The sequence below is a fragment of the Piliocolobus tephrosceles genome, chromosome 1 (assembly GCF_002776525.5).
Source record: "Piliocolobus tephrosceles isolate RC106 chromosome 1, ASM277652v3, whole genome shotgun sequence".
Lineage (NCBI taxonomy): Eukaryota > Metazoa > Chordata > Mammalia > Primates > Cercopithecidae > Piliocolobus > Piliocolobus tephrosceles.
In genome coordinates, this window is record NC_045434.1 from 74,480,895 (window position 1) to 74,504,929 (window position 24,035).

A 24,035-nucleotide genomic window follows, 5' to 3' on the forward strand; every position below is an offset into this window, starting at 1 on the left:
GATCTGCCTACCTCAGCCTCCCAAAGTGCTGGGATTACAGGTGTGAGCCATCATGCCCAGACAAACTTTTTTTTCCCTTCTCCTGTCTTGATTTTGGTTAAAAACATCATTTTAAAAAGTAACTCTCTGAATTGCTCTGAAAGCAAATGCCTCTGTTTCTGTTTCTGCTTAACATTTTGGAAAGGAAAAATTGGGAAGAAGATGTAACTTATAGTTACAGAGTATATGCTAGGTGCCAGATACTGTGGTAAACATTAATTATGCAATATCTCTGAGTCTTGTACCTACCTTTTGACTCTCACCGAACTGTAGAAAGAGCACAGGCTTTAGACCTGATGACGGAGGTTTGATGACTGTGGGCAAGTTATTTAACCTGTGTGAACCTTGCTTATGTCCCTTGTCTTTAAAATAAAGATAAGAATGTGTGGCAGATTTTTGTTAAAATTAAGTGAAACACTGTACGTAAAATACCCGGAACTGTGATTGGCACCTAGGCAGTGCTCAAAAAGGGTACGTTTTTCATGTGTGATGCTGTTGTTAGTATTATTCAAAAACTATCGAGGCAGTTTGCTTGGAGTAATATAAGTGAGAGATTTTCAAATCAGATTAGCTCCATTTTACATTTCTCTCACTTATGCATAATCACATGATGATTTTATTATATGTGAGTGAGTGTAGTGTGTGGATGGATAGATAGATATGTAGGCATACACTTTTTATACAGTGAGTCAGGAAACCTTCTATGTTTTGAAGCTTGTCTTTCTTAGAGTTAGTGACAACAGAAATTAGGAGGACAGCAAAGAAACACAGACAGATGTCTTTAAAGCCATATTTATAATAAATAGGAAAGAAAACTGAAGAGGGAAAAGAGACTTTCAAGGTTTAAGTGTAGATATTGGATTCACTATCAATCCATCTAAAGTGCTATTCAACTGATAACCCTAGAATCTACAACTTGATATTTTAGAATATTAAAGGTGATCAGGATAATTTGTATTTCCTTTATATTATCTGTCTCTGTGTTTATATACTAAAATTAATATAGTTAAATATATACTCTTCTATATTGTTGAAGAGTTAAATTTGCATGATCTTCATGAGATGCTCTTCTGAAAAAAATGAGTGTGGTTGTAGAAACAATAGTTTTAAGAATCTTTGACAATTGCTGACATTGGACAGAGCTAATGGAAGCAGATGAAGTCAGATAGAAGGAAGTGTTATAGATGTTTCCTGGGCATAATGTTACATTCTTAAACAGTGAAGAAGAGATTTGATTTTTCTTCTTTTATTTTTTCAATTTGATTGCCAGGGATTTTGGTAATAACCTTTTATCTGGTATACATATGAAAAACCCGTATTTTCTATTTAAAGACACATAAAACCAAAGAATTCCATTGGCTACAGTATATATTCCATATTCTATCCAAACTTAATTTATACCATTTTAATACAGAATTTTTATTTCATATTTGGGTCCATTTGTCTCACAGGTATGGAAAAAATGTAAACAAATATCAGTGCTTCTTTTGTATGTGAAATTCCTATTGATGGCTTTTAAATACTATTTTTAAACATAAGTTTTCTTACTCCACTTTCTTTCTCCCTTCCTTTTCTTCTTTCTTTCCAATTTTGACATATTATTTTTATTTATTTATTTATTCTTATTTACTTATTATTATTATTTTTTTGAGACAAAGTCTTGCTCTGTTGTCCAGGCTGGAGTGCAGTGGTGTGATCTTGGCTCACTGCAACCTCTGCCTCCCTGGTTCAAACGATTCTCCTGCTTCAACTTCCCGAGTAGCTGGAATTACAGGGATCTGCCACCATGCCCGGCTAATTTTCTTGTATTTTTGGTTGTAGACAGGGTTTCACCATGTTGTCCAAGCTGGTCTCCAACTCCTGGCCTCAAGTGATCTGTCTGCCTCTGCCTCCCGAAATGCTGGGATTATGGGCATGAGCCACTGTGCCCAGGTGGCATATGATTTTTAAAATTTATTGTGCTATCATTTACATTCAGGCCACTTTAAAATAAATTTTAAATTTTGAAAAAAAATCAGATTTACAGAAAAGTTGCAAAACTAGTACAAAGAACTTCCATATATTCTCCACTCACATTTTTTTTAATCAAGTGAAAAAATTTGCATTATTATTTCCTCTTCTCTATATACATTTTTTGTCTATATGCATTATTTTTTTAATTTGACACAAAGTTACAGAAGTTATGTCCCCTTATCTCTCAATATATTGTATGCATATTGTTTACATAATCTTTTTTTTTTTTTTTTTTAAAGACAGAGTCTCACTCTGTCGTCCCAGGGTGCAATGGCACAATCTCAGGTCACTGCAACCTCTGCCTCCTGGGTTCAAGCGATTCTCCTGCCTCAGCCTCCTGAATAGCTGGGACTACAGGTGCCCACCACCACACCTGGCTAATTTTTGTATTTTTAGTAGAGACGGGGTTTCACCATGTTAGCCGGATGGTCTCAATCTCCTGACCTTATGATCTGCCCACCTTGGCCTCCCAAAGTGCTGGGATTACAGGCGTGAGCAACCATACCTGGCCCTACATAATCTTATTACAATATTAAAATCAGGAAGTTGACATGTGTACAAAACTATTGTATAGACGCTATTCACATTTTACTGATTGTACCAGTAATGTCATTTATAGCAAAAAATCTTTTCCAGGGTACAAACTAGGATTTCACTTTGTAGTTAGTATTTGTTGTGTCTGTTTAGTCACCTTTAATCTAGAATAATTTTTTAGTCTGTCTCCACTTTTCATAACCCTAATATTTTTGAAGAGTACAGACTAGTTACTTTTCAGATTATTTCTCAATTTTTGTTTGCTAGTGTTTCTTCAGTGTTAGATTCTGGTTATGCATTTTCAGCAGAAATACATCTCAATACATCATATTATGATGTATATGTCATCAGTTTGTCCAATAAATGTTGTTAACTTTGTTTAAAGTAGGGTCTCTCGGGTTTCTACACTATCAACTTACTATTCGCCTCTCATGAGGGGATATTTAAATGCTATGTATACATCTTTTTCCTCATTAAACTTTTGTGTGCTAGGTTTAGCATCCAATGATGATTCTTACCAGAATCAATTATTACTGTAGTGGTCCAACAGTGATTTTCTAATTCCATTGTTTCTCCTACATTTACTTACCAGCATTTTGCTATAAGAGATTTTCCTCTCTCCCATTTATTTATTTATTCATGTATTTATATGAGTATGAAGTCATGGATTCCTATTTTATTCAATGGGTGGGTTATAGTCAACTACTCTCACTAAATGGTTTGGTGCTCCAATAGTCCTTGGTTTTCTCACTAGGAGCTTCTTCAAACCAATTTTTGATAGAATCTTGTTACTTAACCAGGATGACCAAGAAATTAAAGTATTCTGTGGAGTAATGAGCACCTTTAGTGCCATTATTTATAAGCAATCGAGGTTGTATGTTAATGGTATGGACCAAGACAGTAGAGTATACTTATGCATGTAAGACATTCCTGGGTTCAAGCGATTCTCCTGTCTCAGCCTCCCAAGTAGCTGGGATTACAGGTGTCCCCCCACCACGCCCAGCTAGTTTTTGTATTAGTAGAGATAGGGTTTCACCATGTTGGCCAGGCTGGTCTTGAACTCCTGACCTCAGGTGATCCACCCTTCTTGGCCTCCCAAAATGCTGGGATTACAGGCATGAGTAACTGCACCAGGCTGAGACCTCTTTTTAATCAAACATAGAAGAGTTAATACATTTCAGTAACTGTTTTCAAAGTGTTCACGTTGGGAATGTGTATTTATTTTAATGATGCTGGGGTTGCTGGTTAAAAAAATACTTTTAAAAGTTCAAATAATAAGCCACCTAAGAATATTTGTTTTATTACTTTAGCATCTCAACTGGATTTGATCAAAAAGGGTATCACCCAGCATAATCACCAAATGATTTTCCAGATTGGGATCTAATTATTTTTTGGTTCTTTTGAAAACAAAATCAAAACATGAAGCTTTTCCCCATTTAGATTGGTTCGTGATGGTTTTTAAATCTGGTAAGCTCTAAGCAACTTGAGAATAGGTCTGATTTATGTATGTATGCATGTATGTATTTATTTATTTTTGCCATTGTGTACACACTCCCTAACATAAGGCATGAAACAGAATCATAATGGAATCTCAAAAAATAATTATCAAATGAGATTAAAATAGCTCCCATTTCTTGATTGCCTAGTGAAAGTGTAATATTGCATTAAGCATTTTACATTCTTCATGTGTATACCAACTATGGATAGTATTATACCAACCCTATGAATATTATCACTATTTTATAGATGAAGAATCTGATGCTCAGCTTCCTTCCTCAGGGACACACTGCTATTGCTGTTATTACTATTACTGTTATGTGGAGAAGAGTTCTCAAAGTCAGTTTTCCCTGATTTCAAAATCCTTATATATTGAGCTGGTAGGCAATTCAATCTCAGCCCTTATTGGGGATTTTTCTCCTTTATAGGGAGGTCCTGTGGGACTTAACCTGTGCCAGCGTATCAGAGATTCTTGCCTTCATGGAGCCTTCATTCAAAAGATGTCCACTGTCCAAGATGTTGTGTTTGAACCTTCCAAGTTAATCCTTAGAAGACTCTATGGCTGCTGAACCACATTAAGGGAATGGGAATTTTTATCAGCGTTCATACCCCTAGTGCTTAGAGGCCCATCTTCCCCACAGCTGCCATGAAGCTTACCCCTAGAGTTTCAGCCACCTCCCAGGAGCCATAGGAATGCCAAATGCTGTATTGCTTCATTTCAGAAGGCTAATGTTCAGTTCTTTCCTAGGCATGTGGAATCTTTCCTGTCTTTTCATCCTATGCCCACACCACTTCTTTTACACCTCACACTGCTCTGCCCACCTTCCACCAACATATTGCCTCAAAGCTTAGGTTTTAGAAAAACAAAGCCAGGAATGGACAATCACATGTAAACCTTCTGAAGCAAGAGTGCATGAAATGATCTGCTATTTTCTTGGGTTGGGCAGCGGGACATGAGTTGAGGATACTGTTTGAACCTCTGCACTGTCACACCCTTAATCCTATATTAAGTTTGCTTAAATCATCATTTTCTTAATTTCTGCTGCATAATTTTTTTGACCTTACAGTTATATATAATAATAACCATATCATACAGTATATGATTAAGTTATAAAATGAATGGTATAGAACAGTCATTTTAAAACTAGTAATAGAACCATCTCTAACTACAATTTTAGCAAAATTCTTACTCCTATGTGTAGAAGAGATATGATCTGGTTTGAATATTTGTCCCTGTATTAGTCTGTTTTCATGCTGCTAATAAAAACATACCTGAGGTAGGGTCATTTATAAAGAAAAAAGTTTAATGGACTCACAGTTCCACATGGTTGGGGAGGCCTCACAATCATGGTGGAAGGTGAAAGGCATGTCTTACATTGTGGCAAGCAAGAGAGAATGAGCAAAAGGAGGAAAAGCCCCCTATAAAACCATCAGATCTTGTGAGACTTGTTCACTATCTATGAGGACAGTATGAGGAAAACTGCCCCCATGATTCAGTTATCTCCATCCGGCCTCACCCTTGACACCTGGGGATTATTACAATTTGATGTGAAATTTGGGTGGGGACACAGCCAAACCATATCAGTCCCCTCTAAATCTCATGTTAAAATATAACCCCAGTGTTGGAGGTGGGGCCAGGTTGGAGGTGTTTGGGTCATGGGGGAGGATCACTCATGAAAGACTTGGTCCCCTCCCCACAGTAATGAGTGAGTTCTGGTTGTGTTAATTCACATGAGAGCTGATTGTTTAAAGGAGTCTGGCAGCTTGAACTGCTCCCTCTTTTGCCATGTGACATGCCTGCTCTCTCTTTACCTTCCGCCATGAGTAAAAGCATCCTGAGCCCTCACCAGAAGCTGAGCAGAGGCTGATACCAAGTACAGATGAGCCAAATTGACCTCTCTTCTTTATATATAAATTAGTCTGTCTGGGGCTGGGTGCGGAGGCTCACGTCTGTGATCCCAGGACTTTGGAAGGCCAAGGCGGGTGGATCACGAGGTCAGGAGATCGAGATCATCCTGGCTAACATAGCGAAACCCTGTCTCTACTAAGAACACAAAAAATTAGCCGAGCGTGGTGGTAGGCACCTGTACTCCCAGCTACCCAGCTACTCGGGAGGCTGAGGCAGGAGAATGGCCTGTACCCGGGAGGCGGAGCTTGCAGTGAGCCAAGATCGCACCACTGCACTCCAGCCTGGGCGACAGAGGGAGACTCTGTCTCAAAATAATAATAATAAATAATAATAATAATAATAATAATAATAAATACATGAATTAGTCTATCTCAGTATTCCTTTATAGTATGCAAAATAGACCCATGCAATGTATAGGCAGTGCAACTATTTTGGAAGCTAGACAAATGCAACTGCTTCATTTCTTTTCCTGTGTTTTCTATTGTCGCCTGAGCCACCAGGGCATGATTTGAAAGCCACTGATTTAATTTGCTTGACTCTGGAAGGATCTCTGGAAAGATCACACACAAAAAACCTGATGATATTAACTGCCTGGGGGGAAGAGAACTGAGCAGTTGAGGGACAGGCATGGGAGACAGACTTCAATGTCAACTCATTTGTAGCGTTTGAATTTTAAACAATGTGAACGTATTATCTATTAAATAAATTAATTTAAAAAGAAAGTCAATTTAAAGGAGACTTTGCCCATCAAAACACACACATACACAGACACACACACACACACACAAATAGAGGTAATAAGTATTCAGGTGGGAAGTTAGCATAGGCTCTGAAGGTCAAGGAAATGACACTTGAGCTAACCCTTGGGAAGAAAACATGAATGAAATTTTGAAATTAGGAATGAGCATAACATATACAGAAACAGATAGTTGCTCTAAATTATGCAGACAGTGGGGAATAACAGAAGGTTGGTAAGGAGTTCAGTGTGACTTTTATAAAATAATTTTATATTAATATGTTTTAAAATGATTTTTTAATTTAAAAATAGTTTTTGCAATCACTGTCTCATTATGTCATGAGCAATGGTTCTGTTAAGAAGAATGTGCAGGTGGTATCTGTTTTATAGATGAAGAAATTGGTACTTAGGGAGACTAAATGATGTGCCTAGGGTTCTCAGCTCCTGATCCATATTTATCTATATAGATCCACATACTAAATACTAAACATCTTCTCTAGATGTCCCTCAGGAGGCCCAAATTGGCTCCTCCTATAGTCCTATATTTCAGGTAAATAGTACTGCAATTCAGCCAGAAATCGAACCCAGAGAAACAGCCATCCTAGACTCTCTACCACCTCTTGTTCCCTACCCCACCTTCTATTGGTCATCAAATCATTTTTACTTTCCCTCTTAAAAGTCTCTTGATTCCAAACTAAACTGCATCATTTTACTGTCATGCCTATAGTCCTCCTTCCCATAGCATACAATGTAAAGTCCTTGCTTTTTCACATGACATGTGAGGTCTTCCATGGTCTAACCATTGCTTCTTATCTAACGTCACTTCTTGCTATACCTGTATAAATATGCTTTAGTCATATTCAACCACTTGCCATTGCCCAAATACGCAGTGTCCTTATCACCTAAAGATTTTTGGCAAATGCTGCTCCCTCTGCCTGGAATGCTGCTCTTTACTCTAACGTGCCTCTCATTGCGCTGATTTCCTACGTATCCCTCAAGACTTTACTTGAAGATCAACTTTTCCCAGTCTAGTAGAAAGTAAAATTCAGGAACACTGAAAATATTAATTTTGTCTTCTTAAATGCTTGTCATATGGGCATTTGTCTCACGGATACATTTGTTTATTTACATCTCTCTCATTTGATTGGAAGCTCCTGGGTAGCAGTGATGAGCCTATTTATTATATCTCAAAAATATCAGTGACTGACACATAAAAGGCCTACTGAAATTTTTACCAACTGGATAAATAAATGATTCACAGGGATACAAGTTGGAAGATGTTTGCTATGGTCAATGTAGATGATGATTAACATCGATATGTGCCAGGGTGGATTGTATTCTTGTTCAAAATTAGTCATCCCATCTCCCCTTCTTCATAGAAAGGATGATTCATACCCATCCCACTGATGTGGGGCTTGGCTGTGTGTTGTAGGCAGATGGGATATACTCCACACCCAAACTGAAGCTTTAAAGAAGTGTTCTCAGTCTTTCCCTCTGGTAGAAGAATGGCATACCTTAGATCCAGCTTGCTCCTTCAGCCTTAGGGCTGAGATGAAGAGATATGTGGGACATAGCTACAGGGAACCTTAGCTCACATGCAGTGTGAGTAAGAAATAAATTTGTGTTGTTTTGCAACCTACTGTGATAGTTGTATTTTTATCTCAGCAAAGCTGATTGATAGTTATAATGATAATGAAAGCAAGGATGTTTATAAGAAACATTCTGAATGGGTTACTTGGTTATGCTTACAAAAAGATGTTTGGAGCTTTTGGAGTTTGTGATGATGTTAGTACACCTCCATGTGGTGATATCTTGTAAGGCGATGGTGCAAACTCAGCAAAATCTCTCACACATCAAAATTAGAACTCAACAAATATTTGTTAAACCAAACTATTGAATGAGAATTTAGATTAAAGGTCGGCACTGGAGATAAAATTCTAGATCCATAGTTATAAGATGACAGGAGTTTCTACCTAATGAAAAAAGTACGTGAACAGTACAGAATGGTGTCTTAGAATTGAGGCTTGTAGAATGCATTAGGTAGGATTTAGGAAGAGGAAAGGGAATTAAAAATGAGAATAAACAGGAAAACAGAGTGATATTATATCACAGGAATCAGAGGAGAAAACTTATAGGAAACTTGGAGTTGTCAACAGTATCAAATGTGAAGTTGAAGCAGAAAGAGGACTGTGAAAAGATAGAAGTTCTAGGATCTCTTTAGTGGGGAAAGTCAACTTTCCTCAAAATTCTCCTATACCAAAATATTTCTATCCAGCTTTTAAATAATTCTCATGGTGACATCAAATAGCTTATCAAGTCCTAAAGGGTCATGTGCTCTGCACTACAGTGACTTCATTAACCCACAATAATAGAGCTATTCCAGTCTTGTTTTGTGATGTGTTTGGCTCTTTTTTGCTTCCTGTATGACTGTTGTTTTTGTTCTTCTTTTCAACTTCCATTTTAGGCCTTTCCATTGACTTTCATGCTGCTATATCTAGCAACGTAACCCAAATTTGCCTATCTTAGGGGTACAGAACTGTTGGGTCACAGCTGTGAAAATTCTTTCCTATTATTGAGGATGTGCTCTGATTCTTCTTTTTATTAGTAACAAACTTATGTCACCTGGTGAATGTTCTCAGTGCACATGCATTTTATGCATGCTGAACACTTGGTTTTTTACTGTGGCCTGTTCATTTCATTGTACAATCAAATAGTCCTACTATTTGGGGACCCATCTTGTTTTAACTGTGTAGTGTTCTAGTTAGCTTTTCCTTACCCCTTCCTTACCGCATTCGTTTCATAAATGGGGAAATAAAAATAAGTCATTCTTTTAAACAATAGTACTAGAAAAATGTAGAAATATCCTTTAATTTGCTTCTTTTAGAGCACTAAAAATTTGAGAGTTCCCTGAGTGAATTTATCTGTAAAAACTAAATAGGATGGCTTGTACACATTTTGTTATACTTTTAAATTTGCTTTCCTTTTTTATATTTTATCATTACCCAATTTACATTATGTTTAACATCAAATGTGCTATTTTTGAATAGTCTGAGAGCAGAGAAGTATAAAGGCTATTGTAGTACATAATTAGTTTGATATGAGGTGTTATAAAATAATGATATATAACTGTAGTCCTAGACAGGTCAATGTTATGTTTTTAAATTAAGATCATCTAGTGAAGAACATATGTATGGCAACCACATTAAAACTCAATTTAATTAAAATTTTTTGTTGAAATGTATTAATAGCCTATGGTAGAGCTATTTAATTTAGAAAAATTACAAAGATTAATTTACAATAAAAAAGAGAAATTAACCAAATTATAAACATAACATTATATTGATGAAATCAAGGTTCCCAGTATTCATACATGGCTTACCATTATAACACTTCTTTCAATGTTTTCATATATGATTATTTAAAAGAGGAACAATTAAAGTTTTATTAACTTTAAATGGGAAAAAAGATTACACGTATCATCAAATTCCATTGTATGTTGTTATGATAAATGCCAACAATTTGATCTTTTCATGGTTGGCAAAAATGCATAAAATGCCAGTCACTAGTTTTAAAACTGATAAGAGATTGACATAATTGCTTCCATAGATGCTTTTCGTTCTCTTCATTAGCTGAACACATGTTTATTTTTAGATGAGAAAATGCCCAATATTTTTGAAACTTTTATTTATAGGACTTCCAAATCAGTTATAAGATAATAAGGCAGCATTCTTCACCTTTTGGTGTCATACTAGAAAACTGAAACACACACACATATATATGTGTGTGTGTGTGTGTGTGTGTGTGTGTGTGTGTGTGTGTGTGTGTGTGTGTATTTTTTTCCTTAGGGTCTAAACTCCAAAGACAGGACAACTTAAGACTCTGAGTTACTAATATTAATTTAAAACTTTAACAACACATTTTCATCATAATTATAAGTTTAGATTTGGTTCACCTAATCTTGAAGATAATATTACTGGTAACTGGGAGAAAGAATATAATTGGCTGTTAATTCTTTTTTATGGAAAAGATGGTATTTTAAAAATGAACTGTTGAGGCCAGGTGCAGTGGCTGATGCCTGTAATACCAGCAACTTGGGAGGCCAACGCAGGCAGATCACCTGAGGTGAGGAGTTCGAGAACAGCCTGGCCAACATAGTGAAACCCTGTCTCTATTAAAAATACAAAAATTGGCCAGGCATGGTGGTGCGCACTTGTAATCCCAGCTACTCAGGAGGCTGAGACAGGAAAATCAGTTGAACCTGGGAGGCAGAGGTTGCAGTGAGCCAAGATCTCGCCATTGCACTCCAGCCTGGGTGACAAGAGTGAAACTCCATCTCAAAAAAAAAAAAAAAAAAACTGTTGATAATGACCAATTGTCATCAATTGCCAGCAAACAAGGCAAAACATATGCACAAAATACTCATAATTACTTGATTAGAAATTAATTTCATAATTATACTCAAAATTATGAAATGTGGATGGCCCTAATACGGAAATGAACAAAAACTCAGGCTTATCAGATCTGTTATCCATTGTGCATGGCTTCTAAAGGTTTCATTCTTATCACTTTAATGCATATATTTCTTTTGTATTTTTCAATCTACCAAATATGCCAGTTGATCTCATCGTGTTATCTAGATACGTTACTCAAAATTATTATAAATATATATTACTTTAAATGTTTTGCTCTTGAAATGGTTAATCATTTCATCCTTGAAGCTCATATTTTCTTAGTTTTCAACCAAAATGCTCAACAATAAAGGAAAGATTAAATAACTTATGGTATGTTCATATAACAAAAAAATGCAGTTATTGTATATTGTACATGAAAATATGTGAAGAAGGATTTTAAAACTGAGGAAAAGAAGAGATCTGTACTAGATCTGTTTAGAGTAGGTGAAACAGTCTTTTAATAGAAATTAAGCCTCCAGGGCTTTACAGAGAATAATTTGCAGTCTGGGTCTAAAACAAGAAGTGGAATGGTCATAGTTGACAAAGTCTGGAGCATGCTTTGGGAACATGAGGCTAAACTGAAATGGGGGGTCATTGGGACTGGAAAAGGCGGGTAATTGTAAGATTAGGGAATTGAATGTGCTGTTGACGTGAATATGAAAAGTCTTGGGATAGTGGCAGAAGTTCCAATGAAGAATAAGACTTTAACCTAGGTGTCAAAAATCTTTTTTTGAGATGGAGTTTCACTCTGTTGCTGAGGCTGGAGTGCAGTGGTGTGATCGCTTACTGCAACCTCTGCCTCCCAGGTTCAAGCAATTCTCCTGTCTCAGCCTCCCGAGTAGCTGGGATTACAGGTGCCCACCACCACGCCCGGCTAATTTGCTTTTTTTGTATTTTTAGTAGAAACAGGGTTTCACCGTGTTGGCCAGGCTGGTCTTGAACTCCTGATCTCCAGTGATCCGCCCACCTCAGCCTCCCAGAATGCTGGGATTAAAGGCGTAAACAACCATGCCTGGCCCAAAATCTTTGTACCCTGTAGCGGGAGCAGGTTGGGAGGGCAAGAAGGAGAGATAGAGGATAGTGAGATTCAGAAGCCTAAAGGAGGGTAACAACACCAAAAAGGGATAGAGCGTAATAAAATAGAAAAACCTTAGATTAAAAATGGGTTCTTTTATTTATTTATTTATTTATTTATTTATTTATTTAAAGGAGTTCATCCTACTGGTTTGACATGGTTTGAAAGTACCGTTGGAGTTAGGAGAACGCTAGCTTCTTGTTCCAGTTGGTAGCACTTGTAGTAGAGAAGAAAAGGTAGTTTCTCCTATAAATAAATGCTTATAAGGATAACAGGGGAGATAGGATTTGGACAGCTAGAAAGGAATGGTAAGACACTTCAGGCAAGCAGAGTCATATGAATATTAAAGTGGAGAAGAAAAAAATGTGCAGTAATTTGATCAGATTGAGGTTTAAGGGAAAGGAATAGGAGGGATAATTGGAAAAAAACAGCTGGCACCTGATTGTGGTGAATTTTGCTTATCACTTTGACCTGTAAGAGAGTAGTTCTCATTTGTCCCCCACCCCCATTGTAATTCACTTGATAGAGAAAAAAGGAACTTAAATATGGGATATACTCTCATCAGTAATCATTATCCTACTAGAGAAATAAAAAAGTTAAGTGTCATGTGCCAGCCGGGCGCGGTGGCTCAAGCCTGTAATCCCAGCACTTTGGGAGGCCGAGGTGGGCGGATCACGAGGTCAGGAGATCGAGACCATCTTGGCTAACACGGTGAAACCCCGTCTCTACTAAAAATACAAAAAATTAGCCGGGTGTGGTGGCGGGCGCCTGTAGTCCCAGCTACTCGGAGGCTGAGGCGGAACAATGGCATGAACCCCGGAGGCGGAGCTTGCAGTGAGCCGAGATCTAGCCACTGCACTCCAGCCTGCGCGACACAGCCAGACTGCGTCCCAAAAAAAAAAAAAAAAAAAAAAAAAAGTGTCATGTGCCTTTGCTTGTAATTTTCTCTCCTAGTGATCTGAAATACTCAAGTGTGTTAGTTACATCAGTCAGCCCAATTAGGATGCCTTGCTTTAAGCAATTGGAAACTATTGAAATTGTATGATTTTAAAAATTCAAAAAAGGAGTTGAAAAAAGCAATACTTTATAAAAGTAATCTAGAAGAGGTGTTCCAAATGGATTAAACATATTAAGCAGGTATGAAGACTGTAGGTTGTTCAGTCACAGGAAAAGAAGATTTGACAAAGCCCAGGGATTAGTTGGAAATAATAGGTAAAAATGAAAGAATCAAATCCTCAATATAAAATAGAAAACCAACATGGCCAATGGTGAAACTGAGTTCTCAGAAGTTTGTCTTACAGGCAGGATAACATTCAAAATACTTAGCCATGTGTACAGTAGGGTCACTCATCACAGTTCATGGACAACAAATCAGAAAGGACACCAGTTATAAATAATAAGTATAACCTCTCTGGTCTAATTCCACTGAATAAGAGCTCAGTCTAAAAGATCCATATGTATATCAACCAGTCAGAAAATTAATTATGTTTTCCAAAGGAATATATTCCTTCTAAAAAATTTCAGAAGCTTTCTAAAAATTGAGCTAGGTAATATGACAAAGGTCACATAGAGCTAGCAAATGGGTGATAATGTTCAAATGCTATTTTTTAATCCCAAGAATTCTTCCTATCCTATCTGATGTAAATGCAAGACATCAATGCTCTCAATCTTTCCTGTTCTTTTCCCCTCCCTCTTTTTCTTCATTTATTCAACAAACATTTGGTGAACATCTAAAATTGAGCACCATGTTTCCACTCCAATAAAACAATCTACTTCTGTTGTACTTAATTTTCACCCCAGATCTTTAATCTTCCCCTTTAAAGTAGACTTGATATCTTGATGATAAAGGAATAGGTAATTAATAAATAAGAATATTGCCTGCTGAGACATTAAAATGGCTTGTCATTCTTGGATATGTTATTAACATTTGGTAGGTGTAATATGCTTTCCTCACCCAATTTCATGGAATGAAAAAAAAAACTTTTAAGACAGAATTCTAGAAAATAATTTTTTAAGAACTAGAGCCTTTCTATGAGTTATATTTTAACTGTTCAAGTAACCCAAAGGGTTAATGTTAATATAATAAATAATCATCATTTTCAGAATATAAAAACAAAGATAAAATTTTATGAAAGTTTAAAGTGTTTATATGTATCTCTTAGAAAGCTTATGGAAATGCAGTTCACATTCACATGTGATTTTTTTTTAGTTTTTTAAAAAATTATGGTGAAATATGTGTAGCATAAAATTTACCACTTCATTTTTAACTGTATTATTCAGTAGCATTAAGAATATTCACATTGTTACATAACCATCACCACTGTTCATCTCCAGAACTTTCTCATCTTCCAAAATTGAAACTTTGTCATGTTAAATAATAACTCTCCTTTCCCTCCAGTCCCTGGTAACCACTTTCTACTTTCTGTGTCTATGAATTTGACTATTCTAGTACCTCATGTAAGTGGAATAATAGAATACTGTGTTGCATATGTTTCTTTCAGTACTTTCTAAAGCATCTGGGCTAGACAATTGAGAATAAATGTGGTATCGATTAGTGGTATCATTCTTAATCAATTAATTAAGAATGTTATATAAGAATCAAAGTGCTTTCTCACCTCTTAACTACAGGATTCAGAATTCTTTGGTTCAAAATCTGAATCTCTTTTTCCTGTTAGTTCATAATAAAATTAAGCCCTTTATACTTTTTGGAATTTTACTTTTTTTTTTTTTTTTTGAGACAGAGTCTCACTCTGTCAGAATGCAGTGGTTCAATCTCGGTTCACTGCACCCTCCGCCTCCTGAGTTCAAGCGATTCTCCTGCCTCAGCCTCCTGAGTAGCTGGGATTACAGGCGCCTGCCACTACGCCCAGCTAATTTTTTGTATTTTTAGTAGAGTCGGGGTTTTGCCACGTTGGCCAGGCTGGTCTCGAACTCCTTACCTCGTGATTCGCCTGCCTCGACCTCCCAAAGTCCTGGGGTAACAGACATGAGCCACCAGGCCCGGCCTGGAATTTTACTTATAGTTAAATTACATACTTTTAACTAAAAAATGTGTAACATGAGCACTACTGATAATCCCTTTCATGATGACTATTAACTGTGTCCTGAGCACCTTAGATACTTTATCTCATTTTACTCTTCATGACAACTCAATGAAGCATGTTATGACCAATTTTCTAAGAACAGAAATCACGACTGACAGACTTTCAGTAAGTTGTTCAAGTCCACACAGCTGTTAAAAGCAAAGCCAGGAATTGAACACAGGTCTGTGGCTCAAAAGCTCACACATACACTCTACTGTTAACTAAACAATGATATGATAAAGACAAGAAACATCTTTTTCTGAACCCAAACTTTTGGAAATATATAATATCCAATGTATTTCTTCTTTATAGAAATGCTTAACAGCAATGTCTGCTTCAATATGATGTCAAGAAATACAGTATTAAAATAAATATTTTAAATCACCTCAAACACCAATTATGCCTTGCTTACAATCATGAAGAAATAGAATTTAAAATGAAGAAACATTGTTGTGTTCATTTGTAAATAACATATTGCAGCCAACTGTTTCTTAATTGCTCAGACAGTTGATAAATAATCCAGCCCTGCTGCTCGCCACAGACAATTTGCTTTGGATCAGACCAGGCAATTCAAACAACACTAATTACAGTGAAACCCTTTTATATGAATTTCTGTTTGTCACGGGGCAGAAAGCCCCTTTACAAAGAGTTAAGGCACTTTTTTCTGATTTTTGCCTGAAACATAACAATTATTACCTGGGCTCAAGTTATAGTGAATAAATTTCAGTTGAATAAAAATGGATAAAGTTGTATATCATGTTAAAAATATGTATCTCATTGCTTTTATTGTTTATTGTACAGTAATGAATTATACTAATTTTATATTTTTAATTAAAAGATAGAACAGATGGGGAAGCTTTATTTAAATAATATTTTCTTTGAAATAAGCTACATTGTTGAATGATTTACTGTAACAGAAATTTGTGTATTAATATATAGATGTGTCTTTACTGGAGAGAAACCAACACTTCAGGAAGTCTTCACTATACCAAGGGATTTGCTGTAACATGATATCATTGTATTTATGATTTTATGGTGTTAAAATGAATATTAAATGAAACAAAATTCCCAAGGATTACTCAGGAGGCAGCTAAGTACATAACATTTTGCATAGATGGTTGGAAGGCACAATTTTGCTCCATCACTGCATCCATATCCTTGAACGATTTCGACTGAAGACAGCATTTCTTTGAATTTTTCATTAAACCAGACGTCTTGAAATATGAATTCCTTTTATGTTTCTGTGAGTTTTGGCTAAAAGAACCTCAGTGAATAAATCATACAATACTACATGTCACCAGCACTTGTGAATATTTCTGCTTTGTTATTCTATTCTCAGTAGAGCACCATTGATTATCAAACTCAGCGGAGAGCATTTTATGATCATATATCTCCATTAGCTCCTAGTTTGACTACCATAGATTTTTCTGGTTAAGCTTGCATTATGTATTAGGAAGCCTATCTCTTCAATACAACGTTTGATTTCATTTTTCTAAGGCTAGAACTCTTATTATGTATTATGTATAAAGATTCTTATCTTTTATATGTAAAAATAGGCTGCACTGTCTTTGTGTAACTGAAATGTATGCCATCTTTTTTTCTTGATTCACAGGTAGCATATTATACTATGATGATGAATCTCTACAATGCAATGGCTGTCAGGGTAAATATTTCTTCACTTGTTAAACAAATGAAAAGTCAATTGTGCCCTGAGTTCGCTTTTAATAAAATGAGCAAAGCAGAATAATGCATATTTGATTGATATGCTAATGGTAAAGAGAGAAAGAGTATGTAGTTAAAAAGTTAGTTATGCTAAATAATCTTGGCAGTATTAAAAATTAGAGTAAAATGTAAAACATGTAATTATAAATGCTTATGTTTTAGAATGTTAAATATCTCTGAGCCATAACTAGAGAAAGACTTAAATATTAATGAAGCAATGTATTAGTTTCCATATGTCATATAGAATACGTTGTGATAAATAGATGAACATGGTTCTGGAATATAAGATTCCTGCCCAATACAAATCAATTAGAAATTATTTATATGATTTAACAGTAACGAAGTCAGTTTCCAGCTTAGAAGTTTTATTTCTGTCATTTCTGTATTCATTTTTACTGTGTTATTTTCCTAATAGAAAACTGAATGTAGCAATTATGGAGCTTGAACTGGGTTTCTGTACTGATCTTGGGAATGGACACAACAAAAATATTATTTCTTTTGTTTCAGACAATATGATAATAATTTAATTGCTAAGCCATTATAAATGGAGAAATTTCTTAAGTGGATTTCATTAGTGTCCTTAAAATCTATGTTGCCTTATATTCGTTTTCATTAATCTGTTAGTTCTGCAAACAATGGATTTTATTTTGAGTGAGGCACGGTAGTAAAATTCTTTCAGAAAGTGCTGGGGTGAACCATAGTGGGTAAGATAACATTATTTTGACTATGTATTTTGCTTTAGAAAGAGTCTCTTTCCTTTTCAGGTGAGTGTGCTGGTAGTCTAGCCGGCTCACTCTAGTATTTCTTCATCCTCCTCTCTGCTTGCTCTCCTGGAGTTTGAGGAAAAATATAAAAGGAAGAAGTAGATCTTCCTGCTGCTTCTCTTGAGCCAGAGGCAGATACTCTAGCTGCAATGGGCTATTTACCTTTCTCAGTAATATTCATATAGGAAAACAATTTTTCTCTTTTAATGGGAATACTTTGGACTGGGGATTTCAGAGATTTTGTACCGCTTTGCTATAAACCTAACCTCAGAGACTAAAACACCATTGATTATTTTCTGCTTACTTCATGTCAAATGTGTCTCCAAGTAAAAAGTCATAGATGACTGAGAACCTAAAGCAGTTAATGACCATTTAGCTATCTCCACTGGTCACCAGGGGAGATTGTAGAAGAATATTCTTCCTCTCTTCTGTGCTACTAGGGAGAAGCACAGAAGGTAGGGTTAGAAAGGTGCATACTTTTGTGTATTATTTTACCACAAACCTTCATATTGAGTTCTGGTCTGACTTATTAAGGTTTCTTTTTCCTAGACTAAACATATGTAAGAAATTCACATCAATACAAGTCCCTCAGAAGGCAGTTTTTTACTGATTCCAGCATATACTGAAAGCTCAATTTTCCAATAGCATCATCCAATGTCAATTTATCTTTGATTAATGTCAATGGACAACGTTGAATTTTACCTGAGTCTTGTGATACTGGAAAACAACAAAGGTTAAGAAATCCCCACACCTGGCTGGGTGTGGTGGCTCACACCTATAATCCCAGCACTTTGGGAGGCCAAGGCAGTTGGATCACCTGAGGTCAGGAGTTCGAGGCCAGCCTGGCCAACATGGTGAAACCCCATGTCTACTAAAAATACAAAAATTAGCTAGGCATGGTGGTGGGCGCCTGTAGTCTCAGCTACTCAGGAGACTGAGGCAGAGAATCCCTTGAGCATGGGAGGCGGAAGTTGCAGTGAGCCGAGATCCCACCACTGCACCCCAATCTGGGTGATAGAGCAAGAATCCGTCTCATAAAAAAAATAGAAGAAAAAGAAATCCCCACACCCTTTTCTGGTTTAGAAACAGCTTACTGCAAAATAATAATAATAATAATAATAACAACAACAACAATAATAATAGAAAAAGAAAAAAAGTTACTCTTCCCTTGTATCAATTAGATATATACAGGGATGCTCCACTTTTTTTTACCTATGACAAGGCCAGGTGCATTCCCTCCAAATTTCCATTCTTTACCTCACAAATGATTAGCTGAATTGCTTGTTCCTGCTGATCAATTGGAACAAAATGTCTGTTAACCAATCTGTGATTTAGCTTCTCTCCCTCCTCTACATCCCTCAGCCTTGGCCAGCATGTAACATCTTAATGTCCTCTCCTGATAATAGACTGACTTTAGAATAAAAGATTCTCTGATCTACTATTCAATCATGCCACCCTTTTATCCCACTTCTCCACCTTAGATTCCTTCTAGCCTTGTTTTACCTTCCTAGAAAGGAAAAATTCGTTGTGCCTTACTCTTGACTTGCTTGTAAATCTTGTGGTCAAAGTGCTCTCCCTATTGCAGTAGTCTGACTCTGAAGATTGCAGTAGTCACCCTCCCACTTCCTCTTGCAATACTCCTTTCAAATAAAGTCTCTCCCTTGTAATTCTGGATCCTTTTTCCCATCCCCTTCTTTTCTCTTATGCTTCCCCCTGCTCCCTTCCCCACCTCTCCTGTCCACTCCTATCTTCTTCTTATTGCTTTTTCTCTCTGACACAACATTTTGGGATATCAGAGTAAGGGTGGGAATGCAGTAGGGATTAAAGTGAGGGGAGGGAAGACTTAGCATTTACCTGGAGGTTGGAACAGTCCACTTAATGACACTCAGGAATTTCTGCGAGGCTGTGTGGAGCACATAAATATTACTATGGGAAATTTCTAATAGAGACATTTCTCTAACAAAGAAGTTCAAAGTCACTCTTCAGAGGTTTGAGATGGGTTAACCTGGTAGTAGACTATGTGCTACTTCATGTTCCTAAGTTGAGGAATCAGGAATGAGGCTCACTGGCATAAAGACCATAAATGATTCCATAACAATGATAAGTTTATAGCATTGGTTGTTCCAAGTGACCAGTGACCAGAGCTGAATCCATCAGTGGACCCCAACCAATTTATTTGTAAGTGGATTTTTGCGAGATGGCGCTCTTAAAATTCTGCTACTTGGAAGAGTGAGTGGCCGAAGAAACCAATATGTGGCCCAGATACCTTTGTGTTGTGTACATCTGAAGATTACAATCCTAACTGGATACCAGTAGCTGAAGTTTTATTTCTAATACATACAAATCTGCTTTTTCAGTTCATAAGCTACCCGGTAACTTAGTTCAAAATTAGAAGTGATTTAAACATGAATGGCGAGTGTACAAAAGAAAGAATCTCTAAGGGTAACAGATATCTACCAAATATCTATATGGCCAATAACATCCAGACAGATATATAGGTACCCAAATTATGAATAAGACCTTCATGAACGACATATAAGAACAAAACTTTTGTCTTAATTTTCCCTATGAACAAAGCCTATTGTAAGTTATATATATTTGGCTATTGATTGCTACCATGACAACTAAAATGTATTCAATTGTCAAAGAGGCTAGTGGAGCACTTCTGAAATGGCAGGAGTTTTACAAATTTATTTATAGTCTATCCATCCCTAAATAGATATCACTCTTTTGTAATGAAGAACAAATTATATGTATGTGATTTTCTTTTATGTAATATATATTAATATCCTGATTTGCTGCATTTAGTTTTAAAGGGTCACCTTTTCTCTAAAGACTTTATGATGCCCCTACCCCTGCAAAATTCATCACTTTCCTTTTTTATGTTCCTGTTTTACCATCGACATACTTCTGTTATAGAACCTGTAACATTTTATTATCCTTACTAATTTACATGCCTGTCTCCACCCCAACACCTCCTGCCCCCCTACACACTGTAAGTCTCTTGAGGCCCAGATCCTTTCTTCTTCATCTTTGTATCTTCAATGCTTGGCTTATAGTAGGTGGTTAAATAAATATCCCTGAATAAATCAATGAATGCTGAATGCTGGCCCATTCTTCCTAAACAAGGAGTAAAAAAGTCCTTTACTTTAACACATTTTTTCTAAGTTTCAAAGCGCGTTTGTTGCAAACTATTTAAGCCTTTGCGGGGGGATCTTTAAACCTTTTTTGATTATCTGACTATACTATAATGATGCAGATAAACTGGACTTGCTAAGGTAAAATTCAGTTTGTGCAGTTCATATGTAAATGGAAGACTTCATGAGATTCAGGATTTTGCTGAAGTGTCATAATGCATACCGATTTGAAGGAGGTTTGCTATGATATAAGCTGCTGTCAGAACCCACAGTATGCCTTTACAAAACCCCTGTTGCTGATTTGCTGCTAGGCCAGTGACAGTCAATTAATATAGCAATAAATTGCTCAGTAAATTTTTATCTTAGCTCCTGGGGCCCTATTCCTCCTGTTTCTCTGTGACACTTTATTTCCTTTTTAGTCTTCCATTTGACTTTACTCCAGTTAGAGTTCTGCTTTTCTTCCAGCATCTTTTCTACTCCATTGTGGATCTTATTTAAATTTGGTCCCCAACTTTTATTTTCAGTTCTCTTTCTTTGAACAGCTGTTAGTATCTTATGCAAATTCCATGAGCTGATTCAGTTGCACAAGTCATTTCTCTCCCTCTACCATCTAGATGTACAATTTTATATCTTCTGACAGCCTCGTATAAAACTGACCCTCCATTTTCTATATAGCGAGCACTTGGGTGTCATCTTAGCCCTCCAAATACTGGACTTAGAGAATCCGGTTTCTGACAATATTATAAAGATGAGGGTAGGAATTACTTATGTGGGGAAAACTCATTTAATAATATCCCCAGGTAGTAGAGTTTAGTGGAATTGTTTTTTCCATCCTAAGGTCTATTTCTTGTCCCTTTTTCCCATTACCTTGATTCATAGTTTTCAATATTTAGTGTTTTCTCTTGCTTATGGCTTTTGCTGATTGGCTGACCCCATCCAGGAAGAAGTCTGTCATACAAACGACATATATGTTATACCCAATTCTTACATTTGTAGGGGGAAAATAACCCAAGACCAAGATGACATGCATTCAGCCTCAACTTTGTTGCTGATGTCTCTCTTTTTCCAATAGAATGACTCCAGATTCTGAAACTTATTCCCTGAGAATAAACAGCTATAGCTGGGGGATACCACCAGCTATACAGTCAGTGTACTGTAGTCAAACTGACTGACAGTGAGGAAGCAAGGATTTAAAAAAGGTAACTCCCCAGATTCTGAACTTAAGTCAGACTGAGCTCTGGCCAGACTTCAGTGGATTCTGTTTCCTTGGTTCTCTCTCTTTCTAAGGACTTCTTATTTTATTTATGCCCTCTTCTAGATCAATGCTCCTTTGATTTGTGATGCAGGATTTTTCTTGGTCCTTTTGCAGGGATTATAGCAGGAGGTGCCTCATCGACTTGGCCTGCCTGGCTGTGCCTGGCTTGTGCTCCAGCCACTGGCTGCTGTGACTGCACGCTCAGTCCCTGGCCGGAGAGTGTGTGTGAGCAAGTGAGTGCAGGGTCTGTCCAGCCATTCTCAACACCAGCACAGGGGCAGGCTCCATGCATGGCTTGCGGCTGGACTAGGTGTGTTGTCCAAGGGGAATGCGGTGGTGCCCAAGCAGAGGTGCCCACAACCCAAAGCCCCAGAAGGGGTGTTACAACATGCTGATCAGCTCGTTTAGTTCTGCCATCTGCAGCTGGATGGATGGTGGTGTGTTAACAGCTGGGTCAGTCCCTTGCCCTGCTCTGGCCTGCAGCTCCGGGGCTGGTTTGGCCCCGCCATTGCTTCCTATGATGTGGAGCAGCTGCCCAAAGGTGTTCTCTCACCTGAAGTTGGGTCATCTCCCCCAGTGTGACTGAGTCTGGCATTTTTATAGGCACAGGATAAGGGAGCAGGGAGCTGTAGTTAGTATTGGAAAAGGCAATAGCTGAGTGGGTAAAAAACATTATTGAGAAAGAACCAAGTAGGAAAGGGCAGGCAAACAAGAACAGAAGTTCTCACTCTGGGTCGCGGGTTTTATCTGGAACCTGCAGTCTGGTCTTTCAGCCTTCCGACTGTTTTTGGCTTAAAGGTGGGGTTTCACTGGGACCACTCCTATCTGCTGAGGCATTTGTCTGACTCCTGCCGCAATTATATGGGTATATTGAGCTTTGTAGAGAAGGAGGATGGAGAGTAGATTAGTAATGTTCCAAGAGTGAGATTACAGTTTGTTAGAGTGTAGGGGGAACATTAGACTTATTTTTTCCTACGTGGGATGTAACACTGAAATTCAGTTTTCAACTGAATGCCCTGCAATTCTCCTGAAACATAGTTGTTTCTTTAATAAAGTTTACACTAATACTCGTAAATTCGAAAGACAAATTGCTAATCTGTCCACTTCAACTTTGTGTTAGTGTGCAATTCATATTTGCACATTAAATCTGACATCAGTTTCTGATATGAAATGTTCGTTGTCTTGTAGTATCCTACAAAGAGTTCAATTGTGAGTAAATTATTGTGGCTGCTAATTTTTGAAAAACAAAATGGATCTCTGAAGCTAGGCAAGAAAAAGATTGCTATGTCATGTATTGCCAAATCTTGGTAGGTTAGAAGCACTGGTAAATAATAATAATGAGTTAACAATTGTACAGCAGTTAATACTTTCCAGGTACCATTCTAAGTATTTTAAATATTTTAACTATTTTCTGTAATCATCATAACCAATTCTCTGAGGTATAGGTATCATTAAGATTACAACTTAAAAGATGAGGAAAGGGAATCACAGAAAGGTATCTTGCCCCAAATCACACAGCTAGTAAGTCATAGTGTTAGACATTGAACCCAAGAGGTCTGGCACTCACATTTCTGTCATTGCTGGTCACTTGTAATCTTGGCTTTACTTCCAATCCTCTTTTTCTGAAAATATGGAAGAGAACAACTATACTGACCTAGACTGAGCTCTTAGGGACATTTCATTACTCATACCCTGTTATCTTGGAAAACTGACCTCATGGCCTGATAATTCATGAACATCCTTATTGGTAGTACATTTCACACGGGAATTCTAAATTAAGTGACAATTAGCTAAGGAGTAAGTTGAGGCATTCCAATGCA

At 37.0% G+C, this 24,035-nt stretch overlaps 1 protein-coding gene across 1 annotated transcript in view; it reads left to right on the forward strand.

Annotated features, from left to right (window-relative positions):
* SPATA17 (spermatogenesis associated 17) overlaps positions 1 to 24,035 on the forward strand; it is a 225,563-nt gene that overhangs the window by 21,062 nt on the left and 180,466 nt on the right. Inside the window, exon 4 of the mRNA XM_023203722.1 lies at positions 16,950 to 17,000. Within this exon, the coding sequence (XP_023059490.1) occupies positions 16,950 to 17,000 (51 nt within the window). The remainder of the gene's footprint in view (positions 1 to 16,949; positions 17,001 to 24,035) is intronic.